Source organism: Gambusia affinis, linkage group LG05, assembly GCF_019740435.1.
Source record: "Gambusia affinis linkage group LG05, SWU_Gaff_1.0, whole genome shotgun sequence".
Lineage (NCBI taxonomy): Eukaryota > Metazoa > Chordata > Actinopteri > Cyprinodontiformes > Poeciliidae > Gambusia > Gambusia affinis.
The window spans coordinates 9,686,076-9,712,925 of record NC_057872.1 but is presented as its reverse complement, the minus strand read 5'-3'; the positions used below and the strand labels follow the sequence as shown (position 1 = coordinate 9,712,925).

The 26,850-nt window shown below is 36.3% G+C and overlaps 1 protein-coding gene across 5 annotated transcripts in view; it reads right to left on the bottom strand.

Moving 5' to 3' along the window:
- LOC122830488 (CUB and sushi domain-containing protein 3-like) overlaps nucleotides 1–26,850 on the bottom strand; it is a 240,494-nt gene that overhangs the window by 125,323 nt on the left and 88,321 nt on the right. For all 5 annotated transcript variants that reach the window (XM_044115818.1, XM_044115821.1, XM_044115820.1 and 2 more), the window contains 14 exons: nucleotides 24,755–24,943; nucleotides 22,471–22,587; nucleotides 18,848–19,063; nucleotides 17,388–17,576; nucleotides 15,858–16,027; nucleotides 15,292–15,448; nucleotides 13,243–13,434; nucleotides 11,041–11,167; nucleotides 9,781–9,983; nucleotides 8,512–8,703; nucleotides 6,985–7,123; nucleotides 5,174–5,361; nucleotides 4,643–4,837; nucleotides 585–701 (listed from right to left, as the gene is read on the bottom strand). In XM_044115818.1, the coding sequence (XP_043971753.1) occupies nucleotides 585–701; nucleotides 4,643–4,837; nucleotides 5,174–5,361; nucleotides 6,985–7,123; nucleotides 8,512–8,703; nucleotides 9,781–9,983; nucleotides 11,041–11,167; nucleotides 13,243–13,434; nucleotides 15,292–15,448; nucleotides 15,858–16,027; nucleotides 17,388–17,576; nucleotides 18,848–19,063; nucleotides 22,471–22,587; nucleotides 24,755–24,943 (2,391 nt within the window). The remainder of the gene's footprint in view (nucleotides 1–584; nucleotides 702–4,642; nucleotides 4,838–5,173; nucleotides 5,362–6,984; nucleotides 7,124–8,511; nucleotides 8,704–9,780; nucleotides 9,984–11,040; nucleotides 11,168–13,242; nucleotides 13,435–15,291; nucleotides 15,449–15,857; nucleotides 16,028–17,387; nucleotides 17,577–18,847; nucleotides 19,064–22,470; nucleotides 22,588–24,754; nucleotides 24,944–26,850) is intronic.

Below are 26,850 nucleotides of genomic sequence, written 5' to 3'. Positions count from 1 at the left end.
TGAGAAAACCATTTTTCATGTTAAGATTTACAATTGTTTGCTCTGATTCAAGCACATCTATGATGAACAGTGACTGAGAATCACACAAATCACATTCAAAGTAACTATGTACCAACAGAGATTTCATTTGTCATATACCAGCAGCTAACGTTTTCCATCAACTTCACCCTAAAAGAATCCCTTTGTAAATAATAGTTAAGATTAGACAGATTGAACAACGGATACTTCAGCAGAGGAAAAAACATTCACTCGAATGTAAATGGATGTTATCATCAAACACTGAAAATGCACAAATTAACCTCTCCAGACTAATGAATAATGCAAGCCGGGATGTTTTGATTGGTAATTCCTTGTCACCTGTAACCACATTTGATAGTAAACTTGTATTTTCTCATATAATATACCTGATCCTCATTAGACAAACTTCACAAAACCCTCCACAACATTATCTCTGGACATTAAATATTCTTGCTTCAGGTCTGAAGTAAACATGCCCCTTTATAACTTTACCACATAAAAATGGACAGAAACAGGTCAACATCATTTTTCTAGAACTTCATGCAAAGAATGCTTAAAATGCTTACCGAAGTCTCCCGGGACAAAGATGTCATAGACACAGCTCTGACCTCTAGTGTAATTATGTGGGTAGTTTGGGGAGAGAACAGTTCCCTCTAAACCAGTAAAGTGACCTCCGCAGGGAGCTACAGGGACAAGAAAAAAAAAACACAAAGGCAAATTTAACTAATGTCAAATAGTCATGTCATAATATCCTGGGAGAAAAGGGAATAAACTAGATGCAATTTATATATGTAAAAATGCAATGTAAGCCGTTAAAGAAAAGAGTTTAAAAAAAAGAAAATTAAAGGAAAAATAATCTGTGCTGACAGATATTCTTGCCAGCACAGTGATAACAGTTTTCAGAAATATTTTAGAGACATTTTTATGAGTACAGGGTGAGCTGCATCTATCTGAATGAGTTGATCCTATAGAGGTACATACTTTTTTCATGATGGTGTGAAACTAAACGTGCTGTAGATAAGTTATTATTTATTCATAAACTCTGGTCAAATCAAACAGAATAGGATTTATACACAAAGAGATCTATCCTAAGTAAACGTTGACCTTTCAACAAAATGACCTAAAGCAGAAAGTTAAAAGAAAGAAAAAAAACACAGGAATACCTAAAGAACAAGTCTAAAATCTAAGATGAACAGTTCCCAACTGTGCAGCTGTGAGAGCAGTGCTCTACACAGAAATTAGTAAATGGACCCATGTTTTGCATTAGACAATAGTCAGAGCTGGAACTGGTAAAAACTTGAGGCTATACTGGGAGGCTGTTCTACATGGCATTGGCGGTATATTAAACATGTATTTTGGACATCTTCTTAGCCTTTTTTTGGTAATCCTAAGTTACTTATATTTACCGTTTTATTAATTTACATTCATCGCCTTTTTGTCATTTTTCACACATAACCAGTCATACTCCTGCATGTTTTTATTTCCTATATCCCCTCATATGACTGTTGACAGGCATTTATTTGGCTAATAACTCAGTAATATAGGACTAAATCTACCCTGCATCTGTATTGCATTCTAGAATCTCATCTTAAGCTCCTCGTGATATACCTAATTTGCTAAGAGGCTCCCTCATGTGCTAATGTCAGACCTGACGGACGGAGCCATCAGGTATGGGACCCTCAACAGTAAACAAACATGCACTCATTTGTCAATGGATAGTTGTCACCAGCTGCTCTGGAGCAACTCGACCAACACACAATCCACGTGGTGCCACCACTTCAAATAGCAAAACACACAAGAAGCATTTGGAAAAAGTTATTTAAAGTGATCCATAAGCAATTTAGTCATATTTGAATTTTGAAGAAGCAAGAAGCATGAAATTAAACATATGTGACGATATCAAACGGGACACTCACTCATGCTATGCTGATGAACACATGGGAAAGGGAATTTCAGAAAACTGCTCTTAGAAAACAGCCCATTGATCTGGTGATTATAAGAAAGACCTTAAAACATGAGTTTTCATGCTGTAATGATTTTCTTCTAACAGCTGAGCACAAGATCAGACTTAATTCAGGTAGTTTTGTATGTTTTCATTAATTGATTGGTTAGATGTTCAGAAAAAAAAGTTCCATTTTTAATTAAATTTGGACATTATTTAAACTTTGCCAAGAGGCTCCCTCATGTTTGTTTCAAGAAAGATCAGATCTTCAGTGTAAGAGTCTGCCAGAGAACAGCTGTGAATAAAGAAGTTGAGCGTTCCAAGACTTTGAGCTGATTACATTTACAGAGCCTCATCACCACTTAAAAGTGAATTATTTTCATAGAAAAAGGAAACTGCTAGAGCCTAATCAAACAAATGTAGGGACACAAGCGTGATGAGAAACATATGATTTATTGTAAATGGTTAATATATAAACTTTCACTTTTAAGTGGTGATGAGGCTCTTTAATGTAATCAGCTCAAAGTCTTGGAACGCTGAACATCTTTATTCAGTGTTAAAGATGTTTAACGCTGAATAATATATATATATTATATATATTGAGTCAGTGTGAATTAATGCATCAAAAATGGATTATCTTATTTTATAAAATCCAGGATTAACATGAATATCACTATATATTAATGTTTATTTTAATGAAAAACTTTTTTGTAAGTACCTCTCAGTCAGATTGGCAGAACAAATGTACACACTTTTCATTCATTAGAATAGAGTAGTAAAAATGTAATAATGGTAAAAAAGAATTTTGACAATTATCGCCATTGTTAGAAATTGCTGGGAAAAAAAAAATATATATATATATATATATATATATATATATATTCCTCTTCCAGTATGTCAACAGCACAGTCCTTTTTGATGCAGGTTTTGAAACACAAGTGGGTATGAACACATAAAATAGTGAATACTTGCAAAGAATGCAGCTGCAATTAATACAGTTTGACCTAAAATAAAGCACACTTTTAACCTTTTAATATATGAAAAATGACAACTACATCAGCTTTTCTCTAAATAAAATGATGGAAGAGTCACTCGACATTCAGTGCATTGGTGCATGACATTCATCCCAGCAAGGTGATCTTTTCAGATTTAGTCTCTGAGTGACAACCGTTGCAGAGGGATGCTCGTATTCTTTAGTACTGCTCTTATCTTCAGCACTGATTAGTGAAATTTCGCACATTCCAACTGTAAAGGTAATGAATTTCTCCCTGGTGTGAAAGTGGGTGATCCCATTTCCCAATGAAATAGAAGCTAAATCTAAATCTGAGTTAACCTTAGCAGCAACGATACTTTAAAAATGCATTAAGTGATGTAATTGTGGGCGGAGATACTGTGCAGTTTCTTCCATCACCTTAAATTCTTCCTATTTTGTCTTTACTTTGTAATAAAGACGAGTTTCTTTAAACATCTCCTTTGGAATAAATTCTTGGTCTAAACACTTTCAAAACACAGAACAAGTCTTGTGACAGATTTTATTCTATGTTTGCATGTACATCAAACATTTGGGTTTTTGCTGTTATAATTTTTTAATTTAAAAAACGTAGATGGACATCTATTTTCATTACTGAATGCTGAACTATAGATTCTGATCATTGAATAATAGACCACCTCTTCATGCACGAAGAGCTCGGTACAGGATATTTTTATTTAAATTTAATCTAGTCTGTATAATAAATGATGTTCATTTTCTAAAAAACAGACTCAAAAAATGTGGACTTTTTCAAAATGTTCAGATTTTTTTAGATGTACTTGTCCATGATAAAAAAATGCCTCAGATCATGACTTTAACATGAGTTGATCTAAAGTCCAAGCCTAAGAAAAGTTGGAAAAACTTGGTTTTTGCAACTAAACGTGGGACTGAACTGAAAAACTCTCTGACTTAGAGACGGAATACGAGGTGAGGTTTCAGGCTAGTGTAACAACCTACAGAGTGTTATGTCCTCCACATTGGAGCTAAGCTGCTCCAATGTTAGCTGCTGCTAACATTGGGAGCTAAAATTCCTCAAAATCTTGTTCATGTTGTAACAAAAATGAAGTATGAGCTGGACAGGTGGGCAAGCCATCTGCAGTGATTTGGATGCTGTACCCCAGAGAACACCAATAATTTGCTGGAGGGATTTTGCATCTCACCCAATTTGATCCTGGATATTTCCCCAAGAGGAGCTGGAAAACATTTTACCATCGAAGGATATACATTTTGGAAGAGACAAAGCCCAAACTATATGTTCTTATCGAGTTTTAAAAGACAGCTTTCTAATCTGATATGGCAAATTGGCTGCAGGTCTTCAAATGCATTGGACTTAATTTTTTTGAAAGGAGCTTTTCCTATAAGCTGATTGTGACCTATGTCTGTAAGGAGTTTCTTCTAGGCCAATGCTAATGAAATGTTTGACAAGACTGTTCTGTGCATTCCCTTGCAGAAGAGAAAATACATTATTATTACAGTCCATGCTTAGGATGCCTGTGGTGCATAAATGTTATATGAGTATTTTAAATAAACTACAAGCCCCCATTTTATCCACATAAAGTCATGACATTAAAGTACTTTCCGTACTAAAGCTGCTTCTAGTCGTAAAGAATTAAGCACCTCAGGGCTTTCACGGCTGAAATGTTGCCTCTTACCTTGACAGGTAGGTTTGGCTCGGTCCCATTCTGGTCTCTTGCTGTTGCCCATGACACATGTGAGTGTGGAGTGGCCCTGAAGCAGGTACCCAGCCTCACAATGAAATGTCACCATAGATCCCAGCTTGTAGTCTGCACCCATTCTAGTGCCGTTCATTACATTCCCAGGATCAAAACAAGCCTCCCGCAGTTTTGCTGTCAATCAAAATAACAAAGCTTTTACAAGAGGCACGACTATGAAACATGAGTAAGCTCGTACTTGGGCATAAATTAATATAAATGTAGACCATCAAACAGAAAGCAAGAGATCCGCCAGAATAATTAAAACTCCATAAACTAATGGTGTATTCATTTGGTAAACAAGTAAAAATAAAGGGATAAATTCAAGGCTAAATAACATAGCCGTGGACATTTCTAAATTCAAATTCCTTCATTTATAATTCATCACGGTAAAATCCCCCCGTGCCAACACAGAAAATTATTCTGTAAAAAGAAATGCAGAATCCCACTTTGCAAAGGCAATTACAGTACCTTTGTATTCCAAGTGAAAGCCAGTGTAGCTCACAGTGCCATCGCTTCGAAATGCCAAGTACATGAAGTTGGAGGTGCTCTCAATCTTCTCTGGAAGTTTACTGTCTTGGAAACTGCCAATCAGGTGAGAGCTGCTATCCGGCCCATCATATATGTACAAAAAGTCATAGTTGGGTTCAATGCTGAAACTGCGAAAAAAGAAGCAAAAAAGACAGGAGATAAAAGTTATTGTTTTGCTAATTTCCAGCCACCAGAATCCAAATTAAGCCATGGTTTTAAAATGAGAGTAAGTATTGCTGTGCAAAATGTGAGTCATGCCAAGAGATTTGTTTTGTGTCTTGATACAAAGATATATATATATATATATATATATAAATATATATAAAAGAAGATATCTCACCAGAGAGGTGAGAGGAGATTAAATTGCTGTGACACTGCAGTGGCACAAAATCTTCCCAGACGGCGATGGCAATGCAGTGTGAAAAGATCGTTTTATATTGTAGCGCTGTATATCAAATCACACGTCGCACCAAGAGGGAGAGGAGCATTTGTTTTCAAAATAATGAGCACGGTTTATGACAAAAATGTAAATAGCTTGGAGATAATTGCGTTTGAGTTAGATCAAGGCAGCTCCAATTTAAAATCATATCTCCATTCTTTCATTTGGTATTCCCAAAAGGGAGCCCGGATTGTGGTAACTTTATTAGCGGTTCGTTTTGAAAGAAAACGTTGGAGAAAAAAAATTCTGGAGACTTGTTTCTACTTAAGAGAAAGAAGACAGATGGTGCTGAAAGGATAAACCAATGCTGTTTGCATGTCTTCATAAAAAAAAAGAAAACAGAAAAACAATATATGTGAGAAGAAGTAGTCCTATGAAATTTTTGGAGTCAGGCCACATGCTTAGTTTCCAATTAATAATGTAAGGTTCACGGTCTTTTTTTTTTTTCAGCACAAGAAATGAGCTGCACTCATATCACACTTCTGCCATAAAGTTATAACCCACATATTCAGTGTCACCATGTTTGCGCAAAGTGGATGGAATGTCTTCCAGCTGTCTACTGAAAAAAGTCAGTCTTCCATTATCTCCAAAGACACCTGGACTCAAACACGGTTCTCTGCATAGCACACATTTCAAACTTTTCTCCATGCGGTTCTGTCGTAGCTGGTTCCACAGCAGAGAACAAGCATTTCCATGGCACACGCTGAGCTGCTGTGCACCAAAGGAGAACTGGGTTTACTGACTTACGGCCAGGTTACAAACATAACAGGTTTGGAGAAAGCTTTATTCTGCAAGTGAGTAAGCTATGTCCTCAGAAGACAGAATATAGTTATTTTTTTCATTTTTGGTATCATCTGCAGAAATATTAAACTTTTACATATTTACACAGTTGTCTTCCATATTCTTCTGTTATATATCGCAGACTTTAGCACAAAATTGGTAAAGGGGCCAATAAAGTTATAAATTCTATATTAAGTTGTACCATGGTTTGCGATGGCTTTATTCACAGTGTGTCTTTAAATTATGACATTGTTAGTTTACCTGATGAAGGCCAGAGAAATCACGTCTGCATGAACTGCAATCAGCCAGTCACAGTCTTTACTGTTTGTTGGTATCATCTGCAGAAATATTAAACTTTTACATGTTTACACAGTTGTCTTCCATATTCTTCTGTTATATATCGCAGACTTTAGCACAAAATTGGTAAAGGGGAGCAATAAACGGTATAATTCATGCTTATTCTATTTAAGTTGTTCATGGTGCGATGGCTTTATTCACAGTGTGTCTTTAAATTATGACATTGTTAGTTTACCTGATGAAGGCCAGAGAAATCACGTAGTCGGAGTGAACTGCAATCAGCCAGTCACAGTCTTTACTGTGTGGGTACGGGTGTGGATAGTTTGGAGACAGGATAAATCCAGAAGACCCGGTCACATTCCCACCACATGGGGCTTAAGAGGTAAAGAAGGAAGGAAGAAATAAGTAGAAGAAAAATGGCGGGAAAAAAAGTTATCCAATGATCCCGTCCTCCTGCAAAGTCTTTAGGAAAGCAGAATTTGGTCTGAGGTGGGGAAAAAGAGGAGGACAGCAGGTCATTCAGTGGAAATGACTGAACCTTCATAACCTGGTTTGACATCTTTGCAGCAGAGCATTTAAAGAATAATCTTCTTTAAATAGGCCATAATTAATGCTTTTCTAATGATTTAAATGAAATAAATATCTCATCATAGGTATAACCTTTAGATTTTCATACATTCACAATGACTAGCTTAACATCTGAATATTTAACAAAAATTGTTCAGAAAATAAAACTATTATAATCAGCTGTCAGTTACTTTTAAAATCATAATATCTCGAGACAAATGATAAACAGAAACGAAAATCAAGTTTCTGATTAAACAGTCAGTGCTGTTTATTTTGAATAACCTGCGATTTGCCCCTGCGATTTGACATTGATGCTTGCTTCCACACCTGAACATGAGATGCAGATGTGGATCTCATGTTTATGAGATTCAAGTCTGAAAATATTGATACCAAGTCTAAAATCTTTGTTTGTTTTTTTGGGGGGGGTTTTTATGTGACTTTATTTCAGGTTTACATCACAGTATCTCACAAACATGCAGAGCGAGCATTTATGTTTTAACACATTCAAAGTACTCTTACATATTATGTGCATCTAAAAATATATTAAAGTCTTTCCAGGTAATTAAAAAAATAACATTCTTATTCTGTAACTTTAATACAGTAATTCAGTGTTTAGGGTTCAAACTTTTGTTGGATTTCAGTCCAAAAAATTCCAAAAAGACGTTGATGGCAGCTGAATGTTGTAAACTGAAACAAGACCAGCTTTACAATTTTAAAGGATTTGTAATGATTATACAAGACCAGTAAATGCAACAAGGTACTTCTAAAGCCGAATACCACTGTCTTTAGATAAGCCACTAGCAACTTTAACTCCATTAAACTACTTGGTGTAATTATTTCTAATTGCATGGTTAAGTAATTAGCAGCTAAGCTCTAATAAGTCAATGTGACAGAAGGCTATAGCCCTCAGTATTTAACAGGCAACTGAAGTGGATTTGTCCACAGAAGAGCTGGCAACAGCTCAAACACATCTGAAGAGTCTTGTTTAACCTTCATGTATTTTAAAGACACCAGTGAGGGAGAGCTGCAGCCTGTTATTAAACTAACTTTCACTCACCTCTTCTTCTCACCATTTCTCATTTATTCTGATCCCCTACCTTCCCTCACTCCCTCCTTCAATCCATACACTCCTCTCTATCGCCTCTGCACATCCATCCTTTTCTCTCCAAGTCACACTATCGCCCCTCTTCCTCACCGATGCAGCTTGGAGGGCTGGGCTGCCAGTAGTATCTATTTTCCACTTGGATGCAGGTGATTCTGCTCTCTCCCTGCAATTCATATCCCGGATCACAAGAGAAGGTCACGGAGTCGCCAGGCTCCCGCCCTTCTCCATTGCGACTGCCATTCATGGGAATACCTGGATCTCTGCAGGCAGTTGCCAGTGAACCTGAAGGGCAAACATACACAGAGATACACACTTGTGACACATCAGTACAGTAGCATATGCATTTCAGGATCAAATGTGCAGGAAATCAGTGAAGAACACATGTACCCAGACTTATATCTCATAGTAGACAGCTGTTAAGCTGAAAATATAGGCAACACTGAGCAAATTACTGGCTGATATCAGTCAGACCACAGCTGTGCAGCAGCTCAGGGACTGCGAGGGTGGCCTAGTGAAAAAAAATGATTTTCCTCATATATTCCACCTTTCAAGACTTTTAAGAGTTTAAATTTAAATTTGTGAGTTTTATACAATTTTGTTGCTTGCATAGGAAATTGTAATTTATCTTAAAAAATAAAAGGATCTCAAGGGTGAATTAAAAGGCGCATACATGAGCTAAATAATAAAGGCAAATTTAATGGGCTTGTGTGTCATCAATGCAGACATTCCATATTCACGAGCAATCTAAACAATAACCCAAATAATTGTCTCCACAAAATCTACAAATACCTTTTTCTAATTTCTAGTGATTTTCTCAACTACCACTTGAAAATCTTTAAGTGGGTGTAATGTCGGTGGAAAAATTACACTTTTGCATTACTAATTTTATTTTAATCTGAAAAAGAGTATCTTAGCCAGTCCATGAGTATGGTACGTAACAAGAAAATCTATTCCATTTCTTACTGCACTGAATTCTATATAATTGATTTTTACATTAGCCAGCTATGCCTTTATGCTAAAGTAAAGGCATTTCCAACTTATCATCTTCTATACAGTCTTTCATTTTCCACTTTCTTGCAGGTGCTTTAGCTTTTAGACTAGTCATTAGTAGAGCTCATGGAGGGCATTAATATCTGAGCAGCAACCAGCAGACAGTCAGCAATGAAGTGTAAAACACTCTGAGCTTTCACTTTCACTCATGTTATTGATAAAGGGATGCTTTGCAATGTAAATGCTGACAGTGACAAATTATAGCGAACAGGAAGCCTTTTCCTGCTTGGAGTGCTGTAAGTTTAAACATATGGGTATTTTCTCTTTTACAATAACTAAGAGCAAACAAACTATAGAAGGCATACTTACTTGAGAAGTCAATAGCAAAACCAGATTTGGTGATGTAAAAGTCCGTCTCAAACTGAATGGTGACAATGTTGAGAGTGGAGTGAATTCCTTCAGGCAGCAGTGAACCGCTGACCTCCTTCAGAGACATCTCATTCTCAGGAGGCCCATCCCAGACTTTCAGAATGTCATGAGACGCCTCTGTGTCGAACGCAAGAAACTGGAGACTGAAAGAGGTGAATGTGAAAGAAAAAAGTGGAGTTTATATGATGAGTGTATTTATTTGAACAGCCCAGATAAAAAATAAAATAAAATAAAATAAATAAATAAATAGTCTGGGGAAAAAAGACAGAAGAGAACAAAACTGAAGTAATAGTAACAGGCCAATTTAGCTTGAAATACTGACTGTATGATTGTGGGCAGTTTACCAACGTTTTGGAGTCATTGATCACTTTCAGACAAAGTTAAGAAGTACAGTAAAAGACCAGAAACTGATTTGCAATTTCATTAAGTGATAGCCTAACGCGGCTCCTCTGACAAGGAGCATCACCATGACCAACTTTATGAAAATATAACATATTTACTTCACCCTGAAAGCTAAAACAAATTGTACAAGATGGTTTCAACAGAACAAAAAGGCTATCATGTCCCTTGCTGTTCTTCTCCAATCATGTTTGAAAGAGTTGCGGCCAACTCTTCTGAAGACATCTAACTGTGTTGGAAACTCCTCACGTTTTCCAGCTCAACTCGACTCAAAAAATTTAAAAAATAAAATAAAATACTTGTAGATTATTTTGAACTTTTGGAAAGCTGATCTTTGGCTATGAAAGATGGGCTTAAAATGCAGTTTTAGGCAAAATCTCTGTGTTAAATTTTGAAGTCCTAAACGATTTCAAAGTCCCCCAAGCTGTATGACCAACATCTGCTAAATATTTGGATGACATGGTATTTATTACACATAGGTTGTATCAAGAAATATTTCTTTTTCAAATATTGAGATTCTCTAAACAGGTCTGTTAATGACACATTTATCTTCCCATCACTTCTAACCAGCTTCTCTGTCCTTGATTAAAAAAAATGCATTGCCACAGCAGGATGATGTTGTATTTAGTGTGACATACAGCTTTAGTTTTTTTCTTTTTTGTCAGACAGCGCTGTATCCAAACAAGCACAACTTTGGTCTGACCTTTTGGTGTCTCTTGCACTTGTTTGCTCCCTCACATGATCAAAAGGTATAAAATACTACTTACAAGTTACACATAATATAGATGCATGAAGAGTTACCTGACAATGTTGCCAGGGCTGACTTCAATTGTCCAGGTGCACCTTAGATTATTGTCATAGGGAAATGGATACCCCGGAGACAGGATTCGCCCTGTAGATTCTCCCTTGAAGCTACCACCACACTCCGCTGCAAAAAATAAATATATATATATATATATATTTAAGAGAAACCTGTTAAAACATTATATACATATATTTATATAGATCTATATATGTATATAGATATAGATACAGATATGTGCACACACAAATGCAGAATTTGGTTCTGAATTGTAGAGAGAAATCTATTTTGTTGTGTCCTACAGATGGTTACCACCTTGTTATCCATGCTACAATTGAGAGCATTTAATTACAAGGACGGCCACAGTGACAAGTTATAATCAGTACCACAACATGAGGCAATGGTAGAAATACCTGAGCAAGGATACAACGTTAGAGAAATGGAAAGAAAATCCTTTTCACATTGAACACAAAAATCCCCTAATTATTGTTGACCATTCATTGATCTACCCCTTTTGAACAGAAAGTCAATTACCTAATTTAGAAGGGTCTTCTGTTGTTTATTTTTTCTGTCTAACTTTCTTTTTACCAAACAAAAGTGAAAAAAAGGAAGAATAGACTGAAGAAAGTAGTGCCATTTAAACAAAAATTCTTCCTAATCCATCACTGGTAAACACCAACATATTCTAAGCACCTTCTAGACTCAAGCTGTGTGCAGGTAATAGCTTTTTTCCATTTCTCTTTTTTGTTTTTTTTTGTTTTGTCTCAGCACCTGTTTCACATACAGGTATCAATAAGGTAGGCATACATGTAATTAGGTCTTCACTTCAAGAAATGTTGATTAAAACACATTACATCACCTACAAACAATAGAGTGAAAGCTCAATATCAATTTCAGAGTTCTTCACTGTATGGTTTCTAATGATTGTATACATCCAGTCCTGCATCAGGAACCAACAGAGGGATCAATGATTAACAATGAAATGTTGCAGCTGTTCATATCCTCGTATAAAATGGCAAGCAGTGTGTACTAATTCAACACAGAGCAATTAAGAGAACCCATGTAGGGATAAATCCTTTAGATTAACACCTAGCTGAGCAATGATAGCTTGAGGTGAATGATAAAATAAGACACTGACAGTATCAGTCAGTGACTTATGACTGTAGAAGGTAACACAAAATGATATAGTGAGATCAAATGGAGTTAGAAACAAAAATTTACATTCAGTGAATAAATAGATATTTTGTCCTCACTGTCAAACATTAGATCAGTACACAATTTCACAAATGAGGTCATCTAGTATTGCCAAAACTATTTTTGTTAGCCAAATAACAAAATAAAGAAAAATATGCTGTTTTCAAATTTCCATCATTGGAAAGTGGCATACTTTTCATACTTTGTTCCTTACTATTTGATGGCACCAGCATTAAACTGCATGATTGAACCCAACATTCCAATAGATACTTATTGGAGTTTGCAAGAATGTTGGCTAATTCCTTCATGCAGAATTGATGTAACCGAGTCAAATTGGGTAGCTGCCTTTAGGGTAACCCTGCCCCCACATATACACCTTAGGTTCTGGTTCCAAATTTTCACAAATATTTACTAAAACAAATCTAAAATATGGACTTTCCTGTCCTTAAAACCCTGTGTAGCAAATCAAAGTCTATGCTTAAAGCCACTGCCCATTTGAAAGATAAGTTTTTGTTTAAGCTTTAGATTCCTGGTAGTTTGTCTTAAAATGTTGGAAATATCTACATGAAGAAATATTTTCTGATGTGCACCAGTCTCTCTTACACCTAAATTATGCCATATGTTAGAGGAATTGCCTTGTAATACACCAACAGGTGTGCCTTCAATTGACTTAATTGTTAATTAAGTTAAAAAGTTAACTAACAGAAATTCACAAACAATAAGACATTACTGGGCTTTTCCAAATTGTTTAAAGGCACAGACAGCACATGTAACGTTCAGAATTAGCAGAAAGTGTTAAGAACATTTTTTAAAAGTGGTCTCTCTCCTTGTTCTGTCATTTAGCAAATATAAGTGACATTGGTAATCCAATCTCACCCTAAAACTGTAAAACATACATAGAGAAACAAATACGGTGATTGGCTTTTTTATAAAGTGTACATATAAAGCGTAAATATTATTCAGATAAGCAGAAAGAGGCAAAGGCTGTGATAAAGACAACAAATTACCTATGCATGACGGGAGATTGTTGTCCCATGCTCTTCTCTCTCCAGTCATGCATTTGAGTGTGGCACTGCCATGCAGAGTGTAGCCTTGTTCACAACCAAATGAGATGTCACTTCCAGCAAAATGGCCATGGTCACTAGTTTTAAAGCCAAACTGAGGCACTCCTGGGTCATCACAATGCGAAAGCTCAAAACCTGCAAACAGAAAGGTAGAAAAACACAAAAGTAACCTCATCAACATTAAGAAAAACAAACTGCATATCACTGTTTCAGGAAGACACACCAACATCACCCATTCTGAAAGCTTGTGACATATTTCCAGTGTTATGCATTTCCAGAGAAAGTGGTACTAACAGGGCTATGGGAGGTAATTTCCAGTTTAACAAATATATAGTCTTGACGTTCCTTTGTATAGCAGCAAAAAAAAAATCCTTTTGGACACACAAAAATTTGATATTCCCAGTTAATCATTCAATTGTCTGGGCAGAGTTACAACTGGGAAACGGCCTGTTCACTTGGAATACTTTAGAATAACAGCCACAAACAAGAGAAGGATGCGGTAACTCTTTAGCTCTGCATTGTTTGAACATGGCCATGGCTTTTATTTGGGCTCTTCTGTTCCACGTAGAAACCGCAAGAGTTCTGCTGTGCAGCAACGCTAGATGCACATAAATGTTGCAGGACTGATTTATAGTCTTTTTTCGCAGTGAGGTCCGTCCACATGCCAGGTGTTATAGTGCTGTGGTATTACAAGTGTCATGCCCAGTATAAATCCCCAGCAGTTAATGTTCACATTTAGAAAATTACCGCAGTCCTTTGGGTAAAAAAGTCATGAAAGCATGATCAGATTTCATGTTCAGACAAGATTTAGGCAGGCCATATTCCACCATATTCTTGCCCTGATGGTGATTTGCACATCAGTCAGACCTGTCATGTTAAAAAGAGTCATTCATCCTAAATGAAAAGACCAAGCGAAGACAGCACTACACAAATACAACAATACTTCATACCATGTGTACAATCCTGGAAAGAAATACAAAGACAGAATACTATTACCTTCTATCTCTTCATAACCATTAATGTTCTAACTCAAACGGCAGTTACTAATTGCAGCTAGAGTTATATACAGATGGCCGTTAGTTTTGTGGTTGCAAATTAGCATCCAGTGCTGATTAATGAACCTTTTCTCATCTTTGTCAGATCTTAAAACACTTTTGCACCTGGCAAGATTGGATTAGCCATCACAGACTAGAAATGTGAGCCACCTAAAAGATAAAAAGTAATTCTTTCACACTGGTCCAAAACTATTGATTGGTACCAAAGAGAAGTTCTTGTTAACAACTGTGTGTTGATTTCTGCAAAGAACACCTAAAAGGGCAAAAAGGATTCTCAAATGCATGTGAAACACAAAAACAATTTAAATTGGGAGGCAAAAATTCAGGCTCACCACAGCATCCTCTTGCCACCACAATAAATTAGAAATGATTAGCAACAACACAAAGTCAGCAATCCAATTATGGGTCAAACTTAATTCTATCTGTCTATTATTGGCTTGAAAATGTTCAATTCAGAGAAGCACTCATGAATGCAAAAAAAAACAAAACACAAAGTGTAAATATTGCATAAAATAATAGACATTTAACAAAGCCAAACACCCATTTACAAACATATATACATGCACTGAGTGATTCCAAACAGTCCCAGCAATAATTCACCTGTATAACAAGGAACAGTTAGGCAGACAAGGACACTAATTGCAGGAGTAGAGCCCAAAAGAAAAGAAGCAAGGGGAATTCACACAGAGAGAGACAGAGGAAGAGAATGGAAGGAATGAAAATTGCTCATTTTTCTGCCAGAGAAGGGCAGCAAAACCACGCTGTGCTTAATGGATACCCTGACAGTGAAAGACATGCAGAGGCAGGGTGAGGGTCAATTAAAACCTTCTTTTAAACTCTGCTACTTGAAATGCCAGACTTCTAAAATGAGGCTAAAGTCACTCATTTGGACAGGGCTTTGGGCCCTCCTCCTCCAAGCAAATGAAATGTGACTTACTGTGGTATACGAGGTGGAATCCTGCTGCCGTTGACTCAAGGTCTGAGTTGAATTCAAGCCACAAATAGTTGGAAGTGCTGGTCAGGGACAGGCCTTGCATCAGTGTGCCTGTGTAAGTCCCAAGGAGGGGAGCCGTTCCATCCTTACCATCGTAAAGCTAATCAAAGACATACAAGTAAAGGTTTTTTTTCTGATTCCAGTACAGAAAATATAGAAGTTGACTATACATTTTCATTTCAAGGAGATTGAAGATTGAGAATCGGCAGTAAGTCTTACAATTGCAAATTGTGATTCCCTAAATGTGCAATAGTTTTGATTCAAAACTACAGAATCAAACAGGCTGGAAAACAGACCTTTATATTAACTTAAAAAAAAAAAAAAAAACTCTGTTCATTACATTTTACTATTGTACATGATACCAGTAAAATAAACTGAAAATGTTGGTTGTTATGTGAGAAAATGTATTTTGCACATAACTACACAACAAATTCCATAATTTCACTAAAGCTGTTGCTTTGTGGGTTATCCATGTTTAAATAAGAAAAAGAAACAAAGGCATTGTTTACCTTAAGAATGTCACCTTGTGCGAGCTGAAAGGTGCTGGCAGTGATGTTGATGCCTTTTCCTGTTTGGACTTGAATACTGTACACGCATTCATGGCCGTTGTCATAGTTCATTGGATAGTTTGGCGACAAAAGAACTCCCTCATTGTTGGAGACAGTGGATCCACACTCCGCTGTGAGAAAACAAACACAGAGACATCTTCCATTATATAACAATATACACAACAAATGAGATGAAGTAGACACTGCCTAGCTGGATCATTACCTAAAGAGATGAAGTTACAAGTTAACTGTGTTTCTTGGATGAACAATTATTATCCTACAGTCATAAAAATCATTATCAACTGGCACTGATAGATTAGAAGAAGTGAGAAGAGCATTAAATGATTGTTGTAAAAACATTGAGTGATTCTTTTGCAACTTAGAACAGTAGAGGATTAGTTGGCAGAAGTATCAGAGCTGAAGTGACACTAAGCAAAGAACTATTTAAATTTTGTCTGCACTGATTTATTTGAAAGTTATCCGAATATCAAATCGTTGGATTCTTGGAGCCATAAAAAAAGAGAACGCAACTCAGGATGTACTCACTGTACAGCCTGTTAAGTACCGTACTTAACAACTCACTGTACTTCACTTACATTTCCAGTAAATAAAACGGCTCTCTTTGTGGCCACACATATAATACTAATTATGGCTTTTTAGTTTTTATTGTGTGATTTCCAGGAAGAAATGATGCAATGGCAATCAACTTCTTGGAATTTAATGTGGATTTTCTTCTAGCCACAAAATATTTGGTAAAGAGTGTTTGGGAGAGGTGGGGCAGATTGCTGCTGTGCTGCATGTATGTATCAACGCTCTTCTTAACATTGGTAGGATTTCTTTGTGATTTGTTGGTTTTTTGGTACTATCCCTATAAACACAGTCCATTAATCAATCACAGTCCATCTAGAAGCTTACTATTGCCTTGCTTTGGCCAATCCCAAATCGGTTTTTATTGGTGTTGCACAGCTGATGATTTAGGGAGGATTTTGGACAATTTTGCACTATGGTCCACTGGCAAAGAAACAGCCCCACACCAGGATGCTACCCTGATGGTACTTGGTAGTTAATGCAATGTTTAAAGTCTGGAAGGCTACACCCCAACACTTTTAAGCATCCTTTTTTCAAAGGAGCCACAAATCTCCATCTTTGTGTCGTCTGACTATAACACATTTCTTCCATAGAAGAGAAATGTGGATCATAAGCTAAAGGTTTAAGTCTGTTTGCATAATTTTTAACGTCTATTCATTAGCAAAAATGTGCACAAATTTTAAACATATGCACCTAGTTCAAGTTAAGATTAATTGAAGATGTTTGCTGTGTTATCATTCCACCCTTTAAATGCACTGCTTTAACGTTACTGTTAATACAGTATTGATGGGTATAAACATTTATGATGGATCTGTAGATGCATTTATTAGCTTAACCTGTCTGATACTCAAACTATAAAATGCATAGTCAGAAACAAGAAAGAAAAAGTAGCTGAGCACGTACCCACACACCTTGGCAGAGGGGCACTCCACATGTGGCGGCCACCCCCCAAGCACACGATCTCCTTTGCCCCCTGCAGGCGATAGCCTGTGTTGCAGTAGAACAACAGCGAGTCGCCGATGCCAAATCTGGAGCCTGTGTGCCAGCCAAACTGAGGCGTTCCAGGATCCTGACAAGGCTCAAGATTATATTCTGCAAACAGGATACAAAGAAATAATTGCATGCATAAATCTGTTCGGGAAAATACAAACACCGTCTAAGAAATGTTAATACAGATGAGGCATTTTTAAGTTAAACTTGCTTCTAAAAAGTGCCCTGCTACCTGTTTTTTCTCTTCTTCTACATTCAGCGAAAAAAAGAAATATTGCAGCAAGTGGGAATTAAATGTCTTGCTCAAGGACATTTCATCGAGTTGGGATATGTGCCCAAAGCTTAAGACCTCCAGGTGAAGGATGGGCTCTAAAAACTTGGCTAACCGTTTAACAGTGTTGTTGTTAGTGGCCTTAAAATTTCAAAAGATGCAACAAAGGCTTTGTTTGAGGAGTAACAACTTAATGCCATCTACATTTCCTTCACACAAAGCATTCTAGGAGTCTGCTGTAGGATGTGGCCTGAGAGAATACATAGCCTTTAATCAAAGGTTTTAAAAGGTCAAAAATTGAATTCTAATCAGGAAATCTATAGATGCTAATTGTAGAGAATGCAAGGACAAAAAACACACAATCAGCAACTGCTTTATGAATATTCATGAATAAATAAGTTATGCTTCACTTCAGCAAACAGCAGGCAAATATTTGGCAAGAACGCTCACAAAACAGCCCCTGTCTCCTTTTTCTTCTTTACTATGCATTTCCTTCTGTCATCCTACCTCTGTCATTCTCCGCCCTCGCTATCTACTTTACTCATTCAGTACTGCCATCTGTCTCACCTCCCCTCTATCTGTTCAAGTTCTATTTCCACTTCTATGTAATTATCCATTCCTTGGTCTCGGCATGGGGCCCATTTTTCTTTGCACTGCAGTCTCCTCAGTCCTCAGGTCACTGGCCCACGTGCTTTGATGAGTATTATTATCATAGTCGGACGCCTACTGCCTGCATGACCTCTCTGTGTGGTAATTATCCTCTTCTTACCAGCAAGCCCCGAGGCAGAGTCTACCTTCGGCCCAATGACCAACAAAACACCCATTAAATGTTACTTTATGCAGGCTTCAGAGAGGCTTGGTGCTTTTCATCTCTTTTTTGAAAAAATAGTTAGCATCTCTCTCTTTTTCGGTCTGCCTGTCACTGCTCTTCGTTTTGGCATCCTGTCTCACAAGACTAACCCCTCATGTTTTGCATTCATTCTTGTATCCCTCTCGCTTCGATTCACTCTCCATCCGTATTTAATAAATTCACTTCAATACAGCTAGCATCACTCCTCGCTTGCATTTCTCCAACAAACACAGAGAACGTATGCCTTCTTACCCGAGAAAGAGATGTTGAACCCCTGCAGAGATATGGAGAAGTCAGAAATGAAGCGTAGCTGGGCCTTGAAGTTCCCATACAGGCCAGCATTAACCGGTGCAGGTCTTTCTGAGCCAGTGAGTCGGGCTAGAGGCTGAGCGAAGCTGCCATTTTCTGTTATCAGAAGGTAGTCATGGTGATCCTCCAAGTGGAAGGAGTGAAAAGTGAACTGGACACCTTGGAGGAGAAAATCAAGTTCAGAGTTGGAGGGTTGCAGGAATACACACACACACACACACACACAGAGAAAGAAAAAAAAAATCACCATCAGAGCTGGAGACACTCTCCACAATTGGATGCCATAAATATAATTCCTCTATGTTAGTATGGTAACATAAATATATCTAGACATGTAATTTAAAAATGTATCTCAATTAGATATTTTATTTTACTCTGTATATAATCTATAAAATGGATATGTATTTATTAGTCCTCATGACCATGGTTTTGAAAAATTAATCCTGCCAAGATCATCAAATGCATGTGATGATTTCAGAACTTTGCCGACATATTTTGAAATGATGAAGTACATAGATTTATAGGTGAGTACGCATATCTTGGTTGATTTTGATAGCAATTATGATCAAAATGTATTCAATCATTGTCTTATCACTGTTGTTTTTATATATATAAATTTATGTTTTAAGTTAATCTTTGAGGGATTCTTGTCTGGGTTATGTCATCTTGCCAAATGAGTATTTTGTCCTTGAGATATGCTTAATTGACCCCCCCCCCCCCTCCCCTGTTTTATCAGTGCTCTAGTTTTTTTCCAGATAATTAATTTTTACCATCAGTTTGCCTTTGAAGCCTTGATGGGATTTCCTCCGAGACAAGCAGGGTTCTCAGGATTATTTTTTTTTTTGTTAGTGGTCTTCTCTTAATTTACAAAAAAATAAAAAATAAAAAATAAAAATAATAATTAAGATCGTTATCAAGATCAAAAGACTAGAAAAAATTAATGGACAGTCATAACAAATATATTTGCATTTGCCTTTTTAAATTTTAAAAGTGAATTGTAAAAATTATTGCTTGATACTGTGAGATGGCATGTGAAGTATAATGCTCTGTTTTCTCAAACCTTTAGTCTAGGATATTTAAACTTTTTTCAAAAGGGCCAAATTTGTCCATTTTCAATTCTTTGAACACCCCACTTAAACAGTTAAACACATTTTTACCTCCTCAGAAATAAATTAAATGCAATATTTTAATGAAACAAATGCCAAATGTATTTTTTTGTGGTTCTGAAATATAAAAAAAAGGGGTCAAACATGCACATTTTTTTATTTTATGTTTGTGGTTAAAAAATTTCAAATTTTTTTTAGCCAAAAAAATTATTTAGTGTATTCCATGATCAATGATGAAGCTTGCTGTATTTTGGAAAGCTTAAATAAATGTGCATTAATTAAGAGTCACTGGACATTTGTTGTTTGACTTTCCACTACATCACACTGAAAAAAAATCATTTGCATATTCAATGACTCAAAATGGCTGGCCTGGTTCAGGATTAAAAACCTAACAGTGTTGTATTCAAATTATAACACAATTTATTAAAATGTATTATGAAATTCATTGCAAGTCTCTGATCAGAAGAACAGTGATTTCCTGGAGTAGCATCTTCTTCCAACTCCCTTTTACTCCTCATCATTCACAGCTAATGTCTACACTAATAAGACCATCATCAACATCTCTCATCTTGCAAATAAATAAGGCGAATGTTACTGTACAGACGCTGCAAAACAGTATAATTTTGCATTGTAGGGGAGAAAAATTACATCTATTATGGTATCGCCAGCTGCACAGTGGCGCAGTTGGTAGAGCTGTTGCCTTGCAGCAAGAAGGTCCTGGGTTCGATTCCCGGCCCGGGGTCTTTCTGCATGGAGTTTGCATGTTCTCCCTGTGCATGGTGGGTTCTCTCCGGGTTCTCCGGCTTCCTCCCACAGTCCAAAAACATGACTGTCAGGTTAATTGGTCTCTCTAAATTCTCCCTAGGTGTGAGTGTGTGTGTGAATGGTTGTTTGTCTTGTATGTCTTTGTGTTGCCCTGCGACAGACTGGCGACCTGTCCAGGGTGAACCCCGCCTCTCGCCCGGAACGCAGCTGGAGATAGACACCAGCAACCCTCCTGACCCCATTAGGGAAGAAGGGTGTAAGAAAATGGATGGATGGATGGATGGATGGATGGTATCGTCAAGGTTGATGCATAACATTATAATTAATAAGAGAAACTGATAGCAATGAAGAATTTCCAAATATAGTATGGACAGAAAACAAATTATAAATAAATGTTTTTATTCATGTAACCTAGTTGAAAGTCGGTATGTAAACCCGACAAAATGTATTCTTCTTATTTATTGCATCTGAACACAATGTTGTTCAGATGCAATAACATCCTGATTCTCTCTGTGATGGCCAACTGGCTGCTTTTCAGCACAATCAGTGCTGCCATGTCCATGCCATCTGTTGTATCTGTTCCAGTATGACTATGTAACGTCCTTCCCAATATTTAGCTCACTTGATAAAATAAGTTTCAGATGACCGTTAGAATAATAACTAAATGAAGTGATTGATCATTTCATTACAGTTCATAAAGACAAAAGATCAATTAATTAGAAGTCGCCTCTATGTAGGATATTATGATGATTAAAATACAGGATGGACTAGATGAAGAATATAAGGCTAATTTTGTTTCCCCCTGAGAAGTCTGTGGTATTTACAAGCAAAGGAAATCAACCTTATTGATTTTGAAATAATTCGTTAAGCAAACCCTTTGGATTTATTTATTTCTTGGGTTGTTTTAATATATTTTATAATGTGTTTTTGATTATAGGTTATTCGATCTTTGTTTTTTAGGACTATTTTCTTAAGCTGGGGGAAATGTAGTTCAGAGTCATTTTTATGCTACTAAAGATTTTAGACTTGATGCAGACAGAATACCAATGGCGATATAATCAAAGTGTTTTCAAATAAGTTATCTTATATTTTGCTGGTATTGGTTTAAATATACAATGAGATTTTTGTCGTTGTATTAATATTGTTTAAATATACAATGAGTTAACTTTTGTCAACTTAATCTCATTGTTGTGGATTGAAATGTCAATAAGTCCATGTCTATTATTAATTTTGTTATGTCACTGCAACAGCAAAAACCAATAGAAACTCTAATGTAGTTTTAATGTTTTAAAATTTCTTGTTAAATAATACAGCTTGACTCATGAAAGAAGAGAGAGGTATAAATGTTTGTTTGGGAAAGTGGGAAATGTTAAGGATTACAAAGAACACATGCACTGTAAAATAAGCTGAGTTGGCTTTTTGAGTAATTATGAACAAGGCCTCAGACAAAAGGTTATGATCTTGTAATCCGCGGTCACTGCCTTCTTGCAAGTGCCAAGCCAATAAATTAACTCTTAATTTGTAATGAAAAATTAGAAACAAGAGACATCTTGACAGACTGACCTCTGAATGTAAAGTTTATAGTTAGATTGATGGATTCTAAGTGTACAAAATGTTCTACTCTAAACAGTGTAAAATTCAAACCAACTGTGTTTAAATAGCACCACATTTTATTAATAAACTGCAATTTCCTACCTTTCCCATGACTGACTTCAACAGTCCATGTGCAATTGAGAGAGTTAGGATAGAGCTCTGGGTAGCCAGGTGACAGGATGATCCCAGCAGGCCCTCTGATATCCCCACCACATGATGCTGAATAAAAAGAGAAGATAATGGATAGTCAGTGTTACTCAAAAAGAAAGTTCAATTGAACCAATAAATCCTTCACCTAAAGACAAAAGAGCAATTTCACATGAATAATGTATTCAAGTCATATAATCTCCTAATATTTTTATGAGCACCTACTCTGCAGCTGCCAACGCAATGTTTTTCTTTCTTCATCTTGGCAAACCAGCTCTACCTTTTCACAGGACACTAAATCATGTATTAGGTCAACTATCCATCCAGGTTTTCTACTGTTGTGGAATCTTAAGGCTGACAAAAGCATTATCAGAAAACATCATTAAAAAGCTTAGAAAACTTGAGCCATGTTGTGTCTGAACTCAATTCAAGGGAATCCATTTTCCTCCTATGCAACTCAATGTTGTGGTCGGACTCATGTACAATTACAATGTATGTATAATACAGTACAGATAAATTCATCTGACCATAACAATTATTGACAAGTTCTCCATCTAGCACATCAAGTCATTGACTTTGCCCATGTAATTAACAAACCTCAGTCATAATCACATCTTTAAAGGGATTTTCAGTGTTTATCAACTTTTTTATTATGGTTAGGTTCTATAATCCAGCTGTAACTCTTTAAGACTGAGCCAGTAAAAATGTGAAAACAAGGGATGCTGTCAAAACTAATGCTGCTACCACAATGATGTGACTGGCTTAATTTACTTCCAGGATGCATTTTATCCTCTCAAAGGAAGTTAATGAGATATTTCTTTCCTCATCGGTGGCTGATGGACACTGGGAGGTGAATGCCAGATGTGGCTGAAGGTTAAGTGGAGTAATTGGATATGGCTTGAACTCGTAAATGTTTGTTCATGCCGTCACTGAGATTTAACTAGAAAGTCAATTCAGCTCAAAGACAATGCTTGTCAAATCAAGCATTTCTGGAATTTGTTAAGATTTGTATTTTTTTTTAGATATTTATTTATCTAGTGATGTTGTGTTTTGGACTATGGTATTTTCCTACTTTAAGAGTAAAAACAGGCAAATGCACATATGCCTTCTAAACAACACATGCATGCATATAGTTTCAGAGTAATATGCATCAGCTCATGTTTGGGGGAGAGAAGTAAAAAGCCTTGGGCTCCACAGCTGCATGTTTCCAACCCCTCCTGGTTCTTCCTTTCACCCTCTGGGTTTTTAAGAGACCACAAAACATCCAGACTTGCACCATTACTCACAAATAAAAAAACGGCTAATTTATTAATGAGCCAACATTACATGAAGTCATTAAAAGTTGATAGGTATGCGAGGCAAATTATTACTCCACATGCAGCATGCCAAGCCAGTTGGCACCACACAGACATACCTAGAATATACCCCAAAGTATTTTTAAGGGAAATTCCTCTTTGAGAGACTTGCATTATTTATCTCTATCATCTCTTCATAGCAAGATAATCTTGAGTTAATACACTACAGATAAAATGCTACAGATGTGTTTTGCAATAACTATATAAAAAAGAAACAATACATACCATGATTTAATTTCCTATATTTCAAATAGGAAAAAATATTACTACTACCGTTGTCAAAATAACATTGTTACGGTGAAATTACATCTGTTAAATTCAGTAATAGCGTTCAAGTAAACATAGAAGTTGTGCAGATATTAGCTGCTTTATTAGTCTGGCTGTCTGCTTAGGAAACCAGAATGATGTCAGCTTCTCAACCAATAGGATGCTTATCGCTTGTCAAATGAATTTTCTAAATAAAGTAATCTTAATAAGAGTAATGACTTTGTATAGGAGGTAAACGTGTGGCAAATACCTTACGGTACACTACATGCCCAATCCATTCCATGATTCCTTACAGAAAACAATGTTTTCAAAACTGGATGTCTTTTATGATTAAAACACCGTGTTATAAAGCAGAGACAAGAATCCATTTGGATAGTCAATGCTGCTCTAGGCTACTCATAACGCTTCACACAAGGACTCGCAACTAAGGTTAACAATGCACGCAGAAATTAGTATTTGTATTTTAAATGTTATTGATTTTTCTTTTTACAAATAATTTTTTAATTATGTTGTTAGCCTTTTTAATAGATGTGTTTCAAAAGGATAAATCAAAGCTGCACTTTTTGTGTTTCAGTAATGAGACTGATCCATGTGCTGAAATGCACATCTCAACATACCATCGCAAGTAGGCAGTGAATGGCTCCAGAAGTGATTCTTCTCACAAACAAGTGGTTCTTCATGGCTCAGTCTGTATCCAGGGTCACACTGGAAGGACACGGTCGAGCCAATGGACAAGTCATGGCTTAACCGCAAACCGTTCACCGGGATGCCAGGATCCATGCAGGAGTAAGTGTCCAGTGTTACCACTAGAACATAAACACAAACATTCCTTATTAAGTATGACACGGTTAAAATGGTTTTGTTTTATTTTTTAAGAGAGCTTGTTTACAGAAAGTTAAAAAAAAAAGGTCAACATTTCCTGAATGTTTTGTGGTTCTCTGTGAAAGACCTCCCTGTTATTATGAGTCTTTTCTAGGTGCAAGTACTCAAGTAAGAATGACTCTGTGAAAAGGCTATTTTTCATACTGGCAGTGATGTAAAAAGTATTTGACCTTCTTAAAAATTGTGCTGTTTAAATATATAAAATGAGTTTTAAAATATGATTTAATCTATTAATACTATAAACTACCAACACGGCCCCATGTGAAATAACAGAGATTGCAACAAAAATGGCATGTATGTAAGATTTTCAAAGGTAAACCACTGCTGACAAAGCAAACAAACAAACAAACAAAAAACGTATGTTTCATGTTTCCCAAAAATATGTATGTATATATATACATATATATATATATATATATATATATATATATATATATATATACAAATACATATATATATATATATATATATATACATATACATATATATATATATATATATATATAAATAACTTTGTGCTTTCTACTACATCTTATATAAGTATGGTTGCGGTGATGTGATAGTATTGAGCTATTTGTTTTTTCAAGACCTTGATTAAATGTAATTTTCTGGCTTTTGGTTTAAAAGGCAATGTTTTGAAGGGATCTTTAGTTCTGACTCAACTCTGATTGCAGGGTTGTGCCATAAACTTGGTCATGGTTGACAAACCACTAATCTAGCTGACTAAAACAATTTTGGAAAGAAGAATTGGCCAAAGGACTCATTGCTAGTTATCACACATTCATGACTGCCCTTGTTGCTGCCAAGGGTAGAGCGACCAGTTGTTCAGTTTGAAGGCAATTACTTTGTCACATTTGGTTGAAATGTCTTTTTGTCCTCAAATCATTTGAAAAACTACTACTTGCATTTAGTGTAATCGTTTGTGCAGACATTAGAATCTAACTGATGAAAATATATGTGATCCGTTAAATGTTTACTATTAGATATCGTTGAACTTTTGTGATGCAAATATGAAAATACAACTTTTTAGTGCTCTTTTTACAATTACATAAACTTCAATCCTGTACTTAAACTCTGGTGTCAGAACAACTCTCACACTAACTGTGTGTTATATATTAAACTATATATATATAGTATCCTATGGTATGAATAAATCCATGAAATATATAAATACATCAATAAAATTAATAAATAACAAAGCCTGAAAACTTAGCAGTGGTGTTTGCACCTTTTCTGTTGTTTTTTTGTTACTGTTGATAAACCATCAACTAGCCTACCAAGAAAGGGTCAAAGGTGCATGTTAGGTTGTGTTCAGCATTACTGGCCCCTTGTTTCTCGGGGAGGCAGAATTGAGGCTATGACCTTCAAGAAGCTGTACAAATATACTCTCTTCTGTTCACTGAAAATGTTGGACCTCTACACTTGGCTTTCATAAAAAGTACTGTCATGGCTGTTTTGCCTCCAGAGTGCCCTGGTGGAAATTTCAGCTCTATTAGGAGGGAAAAGATGGCCCCATTTTTCCTGTGATTTTCACGACTTCCATTTGGCTTTCTTCCAGGTAGGGTTGCTTTTGATGCACTAAAAATATTCAGATTTTAGGCAAATGACTGGCAACAGATGTGTAAGCAGTTGTCAGGTCATTGGCAGGGAGACTATTCTAAGAAAGCCTTTTCAGAACCTTTATTTTTAGCTCAGATACACAGAAAAAAAGCAACCTCCATCAGTCTCTTTCTAAAGAAAGCATTTGCAAAGTCTGCATTGAGAGCATTATTAGGCAAACAAAGCATTTCCTGTTTCAATTCAAGGTTTTATAAAGCATAAATAAATAAAA